This window comes from Strix aluco, chromosome 26 (assembly GCF_031877795.1).
Source record: "Strix aluco isolate bStrAlu1 chromosome 26, bStrAlu1.hap1, whole genome shotgun sequence".
Taxonomy (NCBI): domain Eukaryota; kingdom Metazoa; phylum Chordata; class Aves; order Strigiformes; family Strigidae; genus Strix; species Strix aluco.
Genome location: NC_133956.1, coordinates 1,180,458 through 1,193,896, shown reverse-complemented (window position 1 = coordinate 1,193,896; position 13,439 = coordinate 1,180,458). Strand labels below are relative to the sequence as shown.

Genomic DNA, 13,439 nt, shown 5'->3' with positions numbered 1-13,439 from the left:
AGCGCCCTGCGGGGGCCAGGCCTCGCCTGGCCGGTGCCGTGGGGGCTCGTCTGTGGAGCGGGAACGAGCCCGTGGCCAACCCGTGACCCCCCCCTGCCCCAGCGGCCTCCCGGGTGCCTGCGCAGACGACGCCCTGAGCCGCTCCCGTGGCTGGAAGCGTCCCCGGCCAGGGTAGGGACGCGCAGTCCGTGCCAAGGTGCCATTTCATACATGTGAGCTCTTAAAAACGAGCCCAGTCCCCAGGCGAGCGGCTCTCCAGGGGATGGCGAAGCAGCAGCTGCTGCCCTCGCTCCAGCGAGGCGCCCGGGCCCAGAGCTCTGGGGAAGGGTGACGGAGGGGCCGGCAGCAGCAGCGTTCCCCGTGTCCTGGGCCGAGCACCTTTGGGCTCTTCCAGGCTGAGGGTGCTGCCCGGTTCCCTGGGAGCTCAGCCGCTCTCCGGACGGACAGACATCCGTCTCACCCTCTTCCTGTGAAATGTTTTCAGGATGGCGACTGTCTGGCAGGAAGCTGAGAGGACAGACCCCCACCAGCACCCTCCCCTGCTCACGACTGGCATCTCCGGCTCCTGTGGGCAGCAACGCCGGCAGCAGCCGGATCCCGGCCTCCGGGAGCAGGGTAAGGCAAAGCCGCGGGCAGCGGGATGGCTGCGGCCGAGCAGCGACCCCAGGCTGCAGCCCTGGCCTGAAAGGCTTTGTCTGGCCATCGGAGGAGGGACGCGGAACAGGAAACAAGCTGAGAGATCACAGACCCTTTTAAGTGGGGGTTCTTCATTAAAAATATAACCCTGCTCGCCCGCAGGCACCGGCCAGGGGAGCGGCAGAGTCCCGAGTCCACGGGCGGGATGGCCGGGGTGAGGCGTGGAGGCGGCTGGCAAAGGGGCAAGTCCCTCCTGGCCCCGCTGCGGGCAGGGCCGCGGGCAGGGCTGCGGGCAGCGCCGGGCGCTCACTTGTGCTTGGCACGAGGGAATTCCTTCCTGCCCTTGTCGCGGCCGCCAAAGTAGCGGACCCTGTGGATGGCCTGCAGCTGCCGCTCGATGGTGGCCCTGATGTCCACCTCGTCAGGGATGTGGACGTAGCGGACGTTCCTGCCGGTGACGAAGAGCTCGTCCAGGCGGGACACGGCACCCTGCCTGTCGGTGAAGGTCACCTCGGCCAGCCGCACGTTCATGAAGGCGTCCACGTTGGTGACGCGCCCGGTGGCCGTGCTCTCGTCGCGCAGGTCCACGGTGGCCACGTGGCCGCGCAGGCCCTGCAGCAGGATGACCAGGCTGTTCTCGGCGATGGTGCGCTCCTTGACCGAGTGGCTGACCTCCATGGCGGCTGCGGCGGGGACAGGGAGACGCCGTGCTGCGCCCCGCACGCTCGCGTGGACACACACCGCCTCTTGCACACTCATGTGAACGTGCATCACCCCTTGCACGCTCGTGTGGACACACACCGCCCCTTCCACACTCAAGAGACACACACCGCCCCTTCCACACTCAGAGACACACACCACCCCTTGCACACTCAGAGACACACACCACCCCTTGCACGCTCACCCACATGCTGCCCCTCTCCCAAGTCCCTCACATTCTCCGTCTGCCCCCCCCCCCCCCCCAACTTTGCACACCGGGGTCCCCACCGCCTGCTCTTCTCGCACACTCTCTTGCACGCCGCCCCCTCCCACCAGCCACTCGCATCCTCCCTGTTTCCCCCCCCTTTGCGCACACGTACAAACTGTCCTCCCGCCCTTGCACACTCACCCACGCGCCCCCCCCTGCACACCCCTCTGCTCGCTGCCCCCACCCCCCCCCCCGCGCCGCTCCTCCCCTTGCACACGCACACCGCCTTCCCCCCACACACCAGGCGCGCACCCGCCCCCCCCCCGCCTTGCACGCCGGTGCTCCGGGGCCGCCCCTCCCCTTGCACACTCACCCGCCCGCCCGCGCTCGCCCGGCGGCAGGAAGGGGCGGCCCCGCCTGCGCCCTGCGCCCGCCCCGGCCCCGCCGCCGCTCGCAGCCGGGCTCCGCGCAGGCCTTTAATGCGGCTCAGAGCCCGTCCATCAGCGCCAGCAGGTCCTCGCCCTTCCCGGCGCTCGCCGGCCGCGGCTCCGGCACCTCCAGCTCCCCCAGGATACGGGAGAGCTCCGCCCGCCGCCCCGGCTCCTGCGGGGACAGACACCGCGCCTCAGCCCGCCGCCTGCCAGCGGGGCTGCACTGGGGGGACTGGGGCACTGGGACATGCTCCACCACCTGCTAAGTGGGCCTGGACTGGGCTGGACTGGGGAGTACTCGGATGTGCCCCACCGCCTGCTAACATTAACCTTTACTGGGCTGTACTGGGGAGTACTGGGATGTGCCCCAGTGCCTGCTAACACTGACTTTTACTGGGCTGTACTGGGGAGTACTGGGACGTGCCTCAGCGCCTGCTGATGCCCGTGAGCCCCTTTCAAAAGGGCAGCAGGTGTTGGGCAAATGCTCCAGTAACAGTTCTCCATCCTATGCAGCTAAAATCTTGCTCTAATATTTGTGAGGTTTCAAGTTCTCTTATTAAATTGTCACCAAATCCACAGGCTTGGCAGAAAATACTGCCATTACTTATTTATGAGTTTAACTGAAATGGGAAAAAAATGTGCTTTTTTAAGTGACTACTCTGGGTGAAACTCAGTTCTTGGCAAGGCAGGAATGATGAGAATTAAAGATCTGAAATGCACTGTACGTACCTGTGTGGCTTCTATGTTGATGACCTTGTAAGATAATTCCTCTGGTCTAGTCAGTGCAGCGTGTCTTGATTAAAAACATGAGAAATGTGCTTAATCTCATGAAGACATACAAGTAAATTATAAAAATCACATTTCATGAGGCTCCTGTAGGCATGAAGTTTGGACAACGTCCCTATTCCTACTAGGTAAATTAATGTATTGACCCCAGGTTGGAGACTTTTTCCCTGTCTTGGATTTTTTATGCTAAGTGTAGAACAGCAGGAGTATCTCTGCAGCTGAGATTAAAAGCAGGTAAAAACATTCTGCAGAAATCACGTAACCAAAAGTCTCACTACCCGTGTGCTCCCTGCTGGGGGGGGCTGCAGTGTTCAAGCCTGTCAGGCTCATCGCCTCCATCAGCTGTGTTCTTATCTCTGAAAGATGTGGAGGGGAAGAGGAGGGCTACGAGGGCCGAAGGGCCGTGTCTGTTCCAGACAGAACGACGCACAGACCGTCACCAGTGTCACTGGGAGGGACACAAGGCCGTGCATCGCAGGAGACACCAGCAAGGGAAAGGGCTCTCCCCGCTGACAGCCCTAACGAAAGGGTCGAGCCAGGGAAACCTCCTCGTTTGTTCCTGTAGGGACCATCTGAACCAGAATAACCAAACGCTAAAAACCTGCTGTTCTGTCCCTAAAGCTGCTAAGGGCCAGCTTTAGTCTCCAGGGCTGTGCCCGTGGCACCACATCACAAACCCCAAACCCAGAAGGACTCGAGCGTACTCTTCCTCCTCGTCAGTTGTGAACAAATTCAGTCGAAATCCTGTCTCACTGCCACCGGGTTTCTTGATCTCCAGCCCTCCCAGCAGCCTGGCCAAAAAGTTCAGTTCTTCTTTAGCAAGAGGGTTAGGGACTATGTTCTCCTGCAGAAAACAGCAGTGGGTTCATTGGTCAGGTTACCAGGGAGATGAGGACTGTAATAATTTTTGTGTTTTCTGATATTACATAAACGTTCTTCAGAGCGATATAAATATACTTTGCATTGTTAATGGTACAGATTGTGCAGATAACTAGTAATTATCAGCTATATATTTAAAATGGTTGCTTGAATTTATAGACCCAGGACAAGATAATTTTCCAGCTAAATTGAACAGCTGAGAAATCTGTAAAACCAGCTTTCTGTTTTCTGAAGAGATTAAAATAGGAAGCAAGTACACCATTGCATAAGCTGTGTGTTAGATTCTTCAGGAAAACGTGCCCTTCCCCTAGCTCAGAAGGGACCGTGGAGGATTGGATGGGGCTCTGAGAAGAACAACAGAACAGGTTCCCCTCAGGTTACCCCGTAAGCATAGACTAAAAAGATGGTTATTGTTTCCCTGAGAAAGGGGATGAACAAAGGGGAAGATACTGCAACGATACAGTAAATGATTTGGAGACGACGGATGTGGGCGTTTCATTCAGTGGCCCCATCTAAGAGACAAGGGAAGCAGAATGTAAAATCTGGTGGATGTGAAACTGCTCAGAAGAAACACTCCCACCACGTGTGACCGGCTGCAGGACTCCCCGACACAGACTAGTTAGCCAGTTAACTAGTGACAGGAACAGAGCAACACTGACCTTGGCATGGGATGCCAAGTTCTTGGATGATCCTGTCATGTGTGTCTCTACTGGCCGACTAACACTGTACCTAGAGGGAAAAACAACCTGTTACTCGTGCGAGATACAGGAGCTGGAGGAAGCAGCACAGCATCTGTGATTTTAGGATATTTTTCTGAAGACTGTAAATAGCTGAAATGAGAAGTTACAGTTCAGTATTATGAGGCATTAAAATGTGTGAGCGACAAAGCCATAAGAAAGAACACAGCTCTCTTCTTCTTTAAATGGAAAAATTATGGAAGACAAACATGGAGAAATGATTTCTTGAATGCTGTTAAAATTAAATTACATTTCACATAATACACAGTACCAGATGAGAACACTCTACTCAGCTCTACTGTAGACATAAATCAAACTTTTGCTCTTTTCCACAGCTCTTTATACACATCTGTCCACATGTGTTCTGTTTCAGGACATCTCTTCGTAAAAAAGTCAAGCTGGTAATACCGAAAGAAGCAAAAATACACAACACAGACAACATCCTTCTGAACAAATCCATAACCATAAACATAAACATTTACTTCATGTTTCTATGTAGGACAAAAGAGACTTACATATTTGTTCCAAGTTTGAGGACTCTGTCTCCATAAAGATCAAAAGATCCTTCCCTTTGTGGAGCAACATAATTTCCACTAGTGGTGAATTCAGTTCTTTTAACTTCATCTCCATTGTGATTAAACATCCTTAAAAACAAATCATCATGGAAACATACTTAGTAGCTTTACTACTGATTTTCAGTACTGACTTCTTCTGCTTACTGCACAAGAAAAAGGGGAATAAAACCCTATTCTGTATGTTGGTAAATGCCTATTTTATAGGATAAATTACTAACAATTAATTTACCGGAATAGAGAATGCCAGACACAGCTTAGTATTTCACTGCTGGGTGACTGAGTCCCAAATCCTGCCCTTTAACTAGTACTTTCTGGAGGTTCAGCTGTCCCTGCAACATGAGCGACAGTCTAAGCTCGACTCCTGTTAGGCCCCTGGGACTGGCTGTTCCTCCGTCAGCAGCCACCCACGCAAGGTGCTGCAAACAGGGTAAGCAGCGGTTCAGAATTCACCTGATGAGTCCTGGGACTTCTGTACCCCAAGGAACAGGGCCCGATATTGGCAGCACGAAGCGACCATTGGAGTTTTGCACTTTATCCTTCAGAAAGATAGAGACCTGCAAAAGAATATTCCACCTTTGAGAAAATCAATTGTATATCTTCTGATCTGAATTTTGAAGCCTGACCTCGCAGCCTTCCTGCCTAGACTGGGGCAGGTTTCCTAGAGATTTTCATGTATATATTGAGATTGTGATACAGGCCAAAGCCAGCCATGTAGAGCTGTGGTCCAGAGGACAGACGCACTGATCTAACACCAAAAAAAAAATTTTAAAAAATGTACTGTTTATGCACTTGAGTATGATCAATTTATTTAGAGAATATGAAGCCCCGTGACTTCGAGCTCAGGTTCTGAGTTTCCTATCAAGTTGCTACTAAAAGGAAAAACATATTTATCAACCATCAAATCTGTACTAGCAGAGATTCCTTTTTTCATAATGTTTTAGAATTACTGAGTATTATTGTAGTAGATGTGCTCAATTTGTGAAATTTTGAAAATTGAAATTACAAGCACATCAAGATGACTGAAAAGTGTAAGTAACAAAACCAAACCTACAGTGTAATTATACAAGATAACTTCGTATTCTAGCCACAAGCTCCCTTCCATTCTTCCTGATTAGTTGTATTGGGCTCTTACCCTTATGTGCATGTCCTGAAAAAAAATGAGGAGCGTTTGCCTGATGAGCTGAAATTCACCAGCCGAGAGACAGCTGTAGGTCTGGAAAAGAAAAACCATCAGGTAAGGCTCTGCAAGTGCACCACATCCAACCCGGGTGAAGGTGGAAACGAGTGTATCAGAATGCCACGGGCCAAAACCAGTACGTGTGTGGCAGGGAAAGCAGAAATTCTATAAGGGGGCTGCTGGTCATTATTAGCTGTGACTAAGAGTCTGATTTAATTTCTGCTGAAGTCAGTGAGGACTCTGATCAGGCTGAATAAGCAATGTATTGATTTAAACTGGGCCAGGAGAAAAATTACACTTGACTCGTAGACACCTCCCTCCCCAGAAGCCCTCTGGAAACATTTCATGAATTCCCAGAACTTTTAACATTTTGTGAAACCAGTTGCCTTTCACTGGGACACTCATATTCTTTGTCCAAAGAATTAAAGCAGTTACATCAGCAAAAGTTGAGGCCGATTTGTTTCCCTCGGGTTAAAAAGAGGGGAAGGTTATTTGGATGGTTCTCTCAAGTTGAGCACGTATCAACCTCCACACTCGGTAAGGCACTTACTGACGTGGTATTTAGTCTCTAAGATTAGCTTGAAAGAGAAAAAAAAAAATCTCAAACCACAGTGTGTCCCACCAGTTTTCTGAGGATTCTTACTTCAATCAGCTGTCGGAAAGTTTCATCCACCTGGTTCAGAATGCCAGGGGCATCGCGTATGAAATCCTTGATCGCGTCCAGGTGGTTGAACGTGACCAGCAGAATGTCTTTGGGCCGAGGGCACAGCAGCACTTGGTATTTGAAAGCCATAGTCATAAGGTCGTACAGCTGCAAAGTAACACGGGGAAATCTTGGTTCCATCGTAACAGAACGCGTGACACCGCTTAGGTAACTTCACATCGATGTAGGAAGGGATTTAGACACAGGCTAGCACCTGCCTTTGGTAAGAAGCGCCATTTTTGCTTTGTTTCCTAAGAAAATAAGACCTCTGCAATACATCGTCAGCCCTCGGGCTGCTCTCTCCAACTGCCTTTAAAACTACAGCCAGTCCCAACAACACGAACACTCAGGTAATCCAGTGCCTACAGGCTTTTTTCAAAATTATTTGCTGGATATAGTGTCTGTAGGCAAAAATTCTAACATCTGCAAAAAAGTGTCAATACAGAAATAGATATATTTATACACACCCATATATGTATGTATTTTTAATATACATTAAAAAAATCTGACAAAGAATGCTTACTGAACCTCTTAAACATCTAGCTATTGAAGCAGAAATACTTAGTTCTGAAGTACCTGATACAACCATGGATTTCCCCAAAGCCTCCCTGGCTGAGAACCATTTTTACAAAGCAAAGGGAAGGAGGGCTCTTACAAAACGCTTCCAAACAACAGCGCCGTGAAGCCATGCACTAGTGATCACAAGCAGAAGCTTGTGAAGGGCAGCACGGCAGCGCCGCGCAGCCAGGACGGGGCCGGCGCTCTGGTTACCTTGTCCATGCTGGCCTGGTTCAGCCTCATGATCGAAGCATGAGCTAGCCGGTCGTACACCGTCCGCAGAGCTTTCTTGGAATAGAGTTCCTGTGGTTTAAACAGCTCTTCCATAAATTTTTTATTGAACATGGTTGTGATGATGTCATTCATAACTGCAAAGACAAAGAGTCTCTGTTTTTTGCATCAGAAACAGCACATTCATCTGATTCATTCCACACTGAGAACTCGGACACTGACAGCTGCGAGGATCGACATGAACGCTCACCTGTGAAAACCAGGTACAGGGCCACAAAGAAAAAAAGGAGGAGGAACATCGTTTCTTAATGTCAACATTTCTCTCGATCCCACACTGGGGTAAGCGAGCAGCTCGATTCCTGCTGACTGTCCCCAGGGGCAGAAATGCTACTTGAGCTGTAGACAACAAACCCTCTTTTCCAGTGGGAATAAGACTGGTTTTGTTGCCTCGTTTTTACAGCTACGGCTAGCACTTTTCACTTTTTAAATAATTTGTTTAGAGGCTATTCTGACATGTATTATCTATAAAAGCTACAGTTCTGCTTCCCAAGAAGACTGTTCTGCATCGCTCTAGATTTTTGCAAACTACAGCTGGCTGACTCTGCCTGTTCTCTCTTCAGCCTTTGACGCTATTAGCCTATTTTTCCTTCTGAGCAGAAGCTCCTGAAAGATCCAAGGCTCCCTGAAGAATTTGTTACAAACGGATTAACACTGACAAGTATTTAAGGAAGCATTTATAACGCTGGGATCTATGTGAGGCCATTAAGGACTCTTACACAGCAACATCTGTGGATACTAGAGCAGTTCAAAAGCACAGAACTCTCAACTTCGTTACTCGTGCTTCGTTTTTTTATGTTTAGACATGGAATTGTTATGCAACTTAAGAGTATGTAGAGATCCGGAGTGCTGAGTATACGGGCTATGCTCTGGTTAGTGAGCTTTTAATGCAAAGAAGAATGATCGCAGTGATTCCAGCAGATGCAGCATCTTAGCTTTTGTGCTGGATCCGATACTTTTATTATATACCTGATACGTTCAACAGAGTTATCATAAATAAGCATTTATTTCTCTATCAAAAAAAAAGTTAAATAAAAATTTCAGTTCACAGAGATTACTGTACAAGCATGAATTTTCCTAAGCAGACGGCTTTTACTGAAGCTCATAATACCAGCTGACTCTTATGGATTAGAAAAATCTCAAAGTAAAAAAAAAGAAATAAATGAATAGTGGTAGTGATTAGCTGTGTGAATTACTGCTATAATTGTTCCCTGGTGGGTTAGACACTGGCTTTCACACCTGTGGTACTGAAGCTACACAAAGAGCCAAAGGAAAGTTAATGTCCCAGTCACTGCATTATTTCTGGGATGATGAGCTCCCCGGGAGCGCTGCTGGGTACGCGGCAGGCGCTGGGAACCCGCACAGGATAGCGGTGTTCTGGGGCCAGCACCTTCTGGTGCCATTCCCTCTCCTGGCTTAAACCTGACCTTTACAGGTTTTCCCCTACACTGGTGACTCACATCTCAGCATCCACTGCACTGTACCTCACCGGCCTCACTAGTTCCTGTTCCAAGTACCCAAACAAGACAGAGACATCTCACTCAGCTTCTGAGCAGCATGGATTACAAATACACCTAATTACAAATGGGAAAAAAAAAATCCCTCCTCTTCCTCCCTTCTTTTCAAATAAACTGTCCATAAAACAATCCCTACTTGCAGTCTGAGGCAAAAATCCTCACTTTTTTCAGTGGAGGAAATCAAATATATCAGCGTTAGTATGTGTTAGTTTATATTTCATTTTGCAAGTAATCAATTATGACAAAAATAAGAACTTTTGCCTTATACTGCTATCAAGAAAAAATATTTTTAGTTTGCTTGTGTATGTTGCCCACACAAAGGCTTCTCCTCTGTCTTTGGAGAGTCACTAATAACCAAAACTGTCAGGAGACAGACAACGTCCCGGTGTGCTGACTGTGGCTGGTAGATATTCTCAATGGAATCGAAGATCTGTGTTAACCACACACCCAGCCTTACACAGATTATCTTCTGAAATTAAAACCTCTTGTATTGGCTATAAAAAGAACTCAGAAACACATAAAAAAAATTACGGTAAAGGGCAAGTCTCACACGGTATGTTTGATAATGACACAGCGAAGAGATCTTCGAGCACAGGTAGTCCCTAGGGAGATACTTACACCACTAACAACGGAAGATAACAGAGAAAGGAGCGTTAGCTCAGGGACAATGGCACGCCAAGCAACATAGCATAAAAGCAATTTAGCGGAGAGGGGTTTCATCAGCAGGGATGGGGAGAGGGAAACCAAGTATAGACAATGCGATGGACGGAAGAGAAGCTGAGGGTTCACGGTGGTTTTCACCTACACGTGCCATGTCACTGGTAACAGACACATTCCAACGACTAGTGCGCTGCCACGTAACATGGCTCGGATGCATGACATGAGACTGGAGCCTTTACGCCTGGATGACGCTCGTGCTTCTCGGAGGACACTGAAGGCAGCAGAGGGAACGTTACGAGTTCAAAACAGTCACACGTTCTACTTGCAGTGGGTTTATGGTTCGTACCCAGGTCAAAGGCAGGCAAAGCTGCCTCGTCACAGCTCCATCAGCAATAGCCTCGGCTGGGTACTCTGTCACCCTCCAGAGATGCCGTTCCCAGGCAAACGTTTCTCTCTCACAAGAGAAGCTGATGGGTCAACTCTGTGCCACTACCACCTAAACATGATAAAGTGGGCTTCCATACAACTCCTCATCGTTTTGGATGTGATAAAAGAGGAATCTAGAATCTTGTAGACTTCTGGGATGTTAAATGCTGTAAAAGTGTTCTTGGAAACAGCACATAATGGTAGCAAAAAAAAAAGCTGGGCAAACTCCAGGATATCAGTATTTACCTTCAGTAAATATTCAAAACCTACAAACGATGCTTATTTTGAAAAAAAATTAATCATAACCTTGATCTCTCTTAAAAAAGGGCTGCTCAAAAAGACACTGGAAGTTCTACTCATATTCACCTAGCAAAAAACCTGCAATAGTTTAGGAGATTTATTTTGCCATCCCCTTTGCTGGAGGCCACCATGTCAAGGCAGAGTCCAGAGGAATCGCACGCTCACACCTGAGCTGCTCCACTGCAGAACCCGATGCCTCAGCTCAAACCTGCCTTTGGGGATAATCTCGGCCAAGATGAGCTTGGCTGAAGTGTGAGCACCTGCTCCTTTGGGATCGCTCTGCTGCAAGGGTGCTGGGCACTGCAGAGACGGGTAAGCAGCTCGGATGGAAATGCCTTAAATCCTTCCTGGAGCTCACCTGTCAAAACCCTAAGCAATGAATTACAGAGACTCTTTGAAAAATGCAGTATACATAATATTCCTGCATTTAAGCAGAAAAGCAACCTTCACAATGCTCACACAATTATATGCTTGCACTAACACAATGCTAGAAAAATACAAACATCATTTTGGCTAGAAAGACTGCTCTGATCTATTTACAGTCTTGGTTAAATTAGCAATTCATTTTTGAAGTCGTATGATTTTGAGATATTGTCTATTTTTCCTAAGATCTACAATGTGTGTTTTAACGAGCAGGTGAGGACTATTATTCATCCTTGACACTGCCTAGAAGGCTGCAGGAACAGCATACAGTGCGTTCACGTACGATGAGCCTCATGTGTGCATGTAGGGGTGCTCGTCTACTGCATGCAGCTAGAAGATTACAGTACCTCGTTTCCTGTCCACATCTGTCCATTCATCTACACGAAGCATATAAAACAAAAACATCAGTTCGAGAAGTAAGAACAATAGTTTCAAGGAGAATAAAAGAAAGAAACTAAAAAAAAAAAAGATCTAACTAATGGACTGTGGTTTTTCTCATCAGCATTCAGCGCGTAACCAGAACGAACTCTTCTGTTACTTGACATCTTTCACTTTCAACGAGCACACAAAAGATGAAACCTTGCCCTCCCCTTGGAAAAAGTCTTGTTGCTTCAATGGAGATAAAATTTTACCCTTGGTTGAATCTTAGCATGTTTTGCATTGAGCTTGCAAAGTTTTCAGCTGTTTTTTGCACTTACAAGTGAGCAGTAGTTGAGCGAACAGTTTTAAGCATTAACAAACACCTCAACGTGGACAAAACCATGTCTCAGTTAAAATAACACCCGATTTTTTGGAAGATAAAATACATGTGTGGATAAACTGGTACAGATCTAATTCTCCTGCTGGGATATTCCACCAAGTATGGCTAATTTAGTTTAAACCCTCAATTTAGACCTATATGAACTGTAGTAACATTTGTCAGCTCATTCTCTGAAGAAACATGGATAATTTAAAAATCACACTTCTGTGGTGAAACAGTTGCTATTGTTTAGCATTTCTTTATACTGGACAGGCAGGAGAAGGAAAAAATGTAACCACCTCTTCAATACTGAGTTAACGCCGAGTTGACTGTTTATTACAAAACACTACAGCTTCCTGAAGTGCATTTCCCACCCCACGGCTGGAAGCTGCAAGAATTTTTAAAAGCAAAGCAGTTTTAATTTATAAGTGGCAAACAAAGAGGTGCTCAGCTGTAAACTGGGATTTTTGTGCATGCATGTGAATGCACAGGGCTCCACATTTACAATTTTGACAGAATGCTAGACTGACAGATTTTTGTACAAGCCGGACAAGGGTTTCAGGAGCCATATTTATGTTATTTGAAGTTTTTCTTAATTGTGCACACTTCTTCTGCATAGGCTTTACAAAATTATTCCTGGAAACCACTTCCGATTGCAAAGCAATCTGGTCTTCCTGAAACAGTTCAGGACCTGGACTGAGACGCCCGAATCCCGAGTTATTTTGATTCCAAAAATATATTTCTGCTGTACTGGTTTCAGTACAGCAACACAGAAAAATATTTCAATTTCTACCTTAGCTGTAAGCATTTCACGAATTAGCTTCAGTAGTACCTTCAGGCAGTTATTACCACAGAAACTTCACGATTAACTGAAACTTCACGATTAACTGAACAGACTTTACTTCAAATTGAAGACAAGCAAAGCACGATCAATTCCCGCGACAGCGCTGTTACACCGCGGTGGGGAAACTGCCCAAAGACTCCTTTCGACGACAGACACCGGGATGCTGTTACTGCCCGAGCAGCCAGGACATCCGGATTTAATCCGGTGTCACACACACAGAGCCGGTACCCCGGAGCCCGGCCGGCAGCGGAGCCCTGCCCGGGGGTCGGGCACCGGCAGCGGTGGCAGCGCCGCTCCTCCGGTCCCTCCGGGGCCACCCCGACATCGCCAGCGACTCCCCCGCGCTCTGCCCGGTACCGGCCCGGAGCGAAGGGCCGGGTGGGCCCCCGCGGGGTAGGGGCAGGCCCAGGCCCGGCCCGGGGGCAGGCCAGGCCGCCCGGGGCTCACCTTTGCGGGCCTTCTCTCCAGGGATGCTCTGGGCGCGGAGCCGCTGGTCCAGGATGTAGAGCATCTCCCCGCCCAGGTTGAGGAACAGCAGCGGCAGCGCCCGCGCCGACATGGCGACCGCCGACCCCGCCGCCGCCGTTGCCCGGCAGCCGAGGGGCCAATCGGAAGGCGCCGTCTTGGCCGGTGCGGGGCACGGGGCGCGCGCGCGAAGCCCCGCCCACGGCGCGCGCGCGCCAGGGGCCTGTGAGGGGCGGGAGCGGCAGCGCCGGGGTGGGAAACGAAGGAAAAGATGAAAATAAAGTCACGTTAATGCGATAAAAAAAAGAGCTCGGGGCGACTGGGGCCTCGCGGGGTAACGGGGGCGCGTGCAGGTGAGAGGGAAGTTTTGCTGAAAAACCGTAGAAAA

The 13,439-nt window shown here is 48.8% G+C and overlaps 2 protein-coding genes across 5 annotated transcripts; both read right to left on the bottom strand.

Moving 5' to 3' along the window:
- Positions 1-748: 748 nt before the first annotated feature.
- LSM10 (LSM10, U7 small nuclear RNA associated) lies at positions 749-2,044 on the bottom strand. 3 transcript variants are annotated; one of them, XM_074807145.1, is made up of 2 exons: positions 1,917-2,044; positions 749-1,319 (listed from the first exon to the last, which is right to left on the bottom strand). In XM_074807145.1, the coding sequence occupies exon 2, from the start codon at positions 1,312-1,314 to the stop codon at positions 943-945; it is 372 nt and encodes a 123-aa protein (XP_074663246.1). In that variant the 5' UTR covers positions 1,315-1,319; positions 1,917-2,044; the 3' UTR covers positions 749-942. The 3 variants fall into 3 exon arrangements, with proteins under 3 accessions (XP_074663246.1, XP_074663245.1, XP_074663244.1); XM_074807144.1 differs by lacking the exon at positions 1,917-2,044 and adding an exon at positions 1,526-1,562 and having other exon boundaries at positions 749-1,380; XM_074807143.1 differs by lacking the exon at positions 1,917-2,044 and having other exon boundaries at positions 749-1,499.
- Positions 2,007-13,163, bottom strand: OSCP1 (organic solute carrier partner 1). Of its 2 annotated transcripts, XM_074807141.1 has the most exons (11): positions 13,034-13,163; positions 11,351-11,380; positions 7,603-7,757; positions 6,772-6,939; positions 6,084-6,164; positions 5,402-5,505; positions 4,892-5,020; positions 4,299-4,368; positions 3,465-3,604; positions 2,704-2,767; positions 2,007-2,146 (listed from the first exon to the last, which is right to left on the bottom strand). In XM_074807141.1, exons 1-11 carry the CDS (start codon positions 13,143-13,145, stop codon positions 2,030-2,032), a joined length of 1,170 nt encoding a protein of 389 aa, XP_074663242.1. In that variant the 5' UTR covers positions 13,146-13,163; the 3' UTR covers positions 2,007-2,029. The 2 variants fall into 2 exon arrangements, with proteins under 2 accessions (XP_074663242.1, XP_074663243.1); XM_074807142.1 differs by lacking the exon at positions 11,351-11,380.
- Positions 13,164-13,439: the final 276 nt, after the last annotated feature.

Coding starts and splice junctions, on each gene's coding strand:
- LSM10 (XM_074807143.1), bottom strand. CDS start 1,407: ATGCACGTTCACATGAGTGTGCAAGAGGCGGTGTGTGTCCACGCGAGC.
- OSCP1 (XM_074807141.1), bottom strand. CDS start 13,145: ATGTCGGCGCGGGCGCTGCCGCTGCTGTTCCTCAACCTGGGCGGGGAG. Junction 3,605..4,298: donor ACTTGGCATCCCATGCCAAG/GTCAGTGTTGCT, acceptor TGTTTTCTGCAG/GAGAACATAGTCCCTAACCC. Junction 2,147..2,703: donor TCAACATAGAAGCCACACAG/GTACGTACAGTG, acceptor CTGTCCCCGCAG/GAGCCGGGGCGGCGGGCGGA.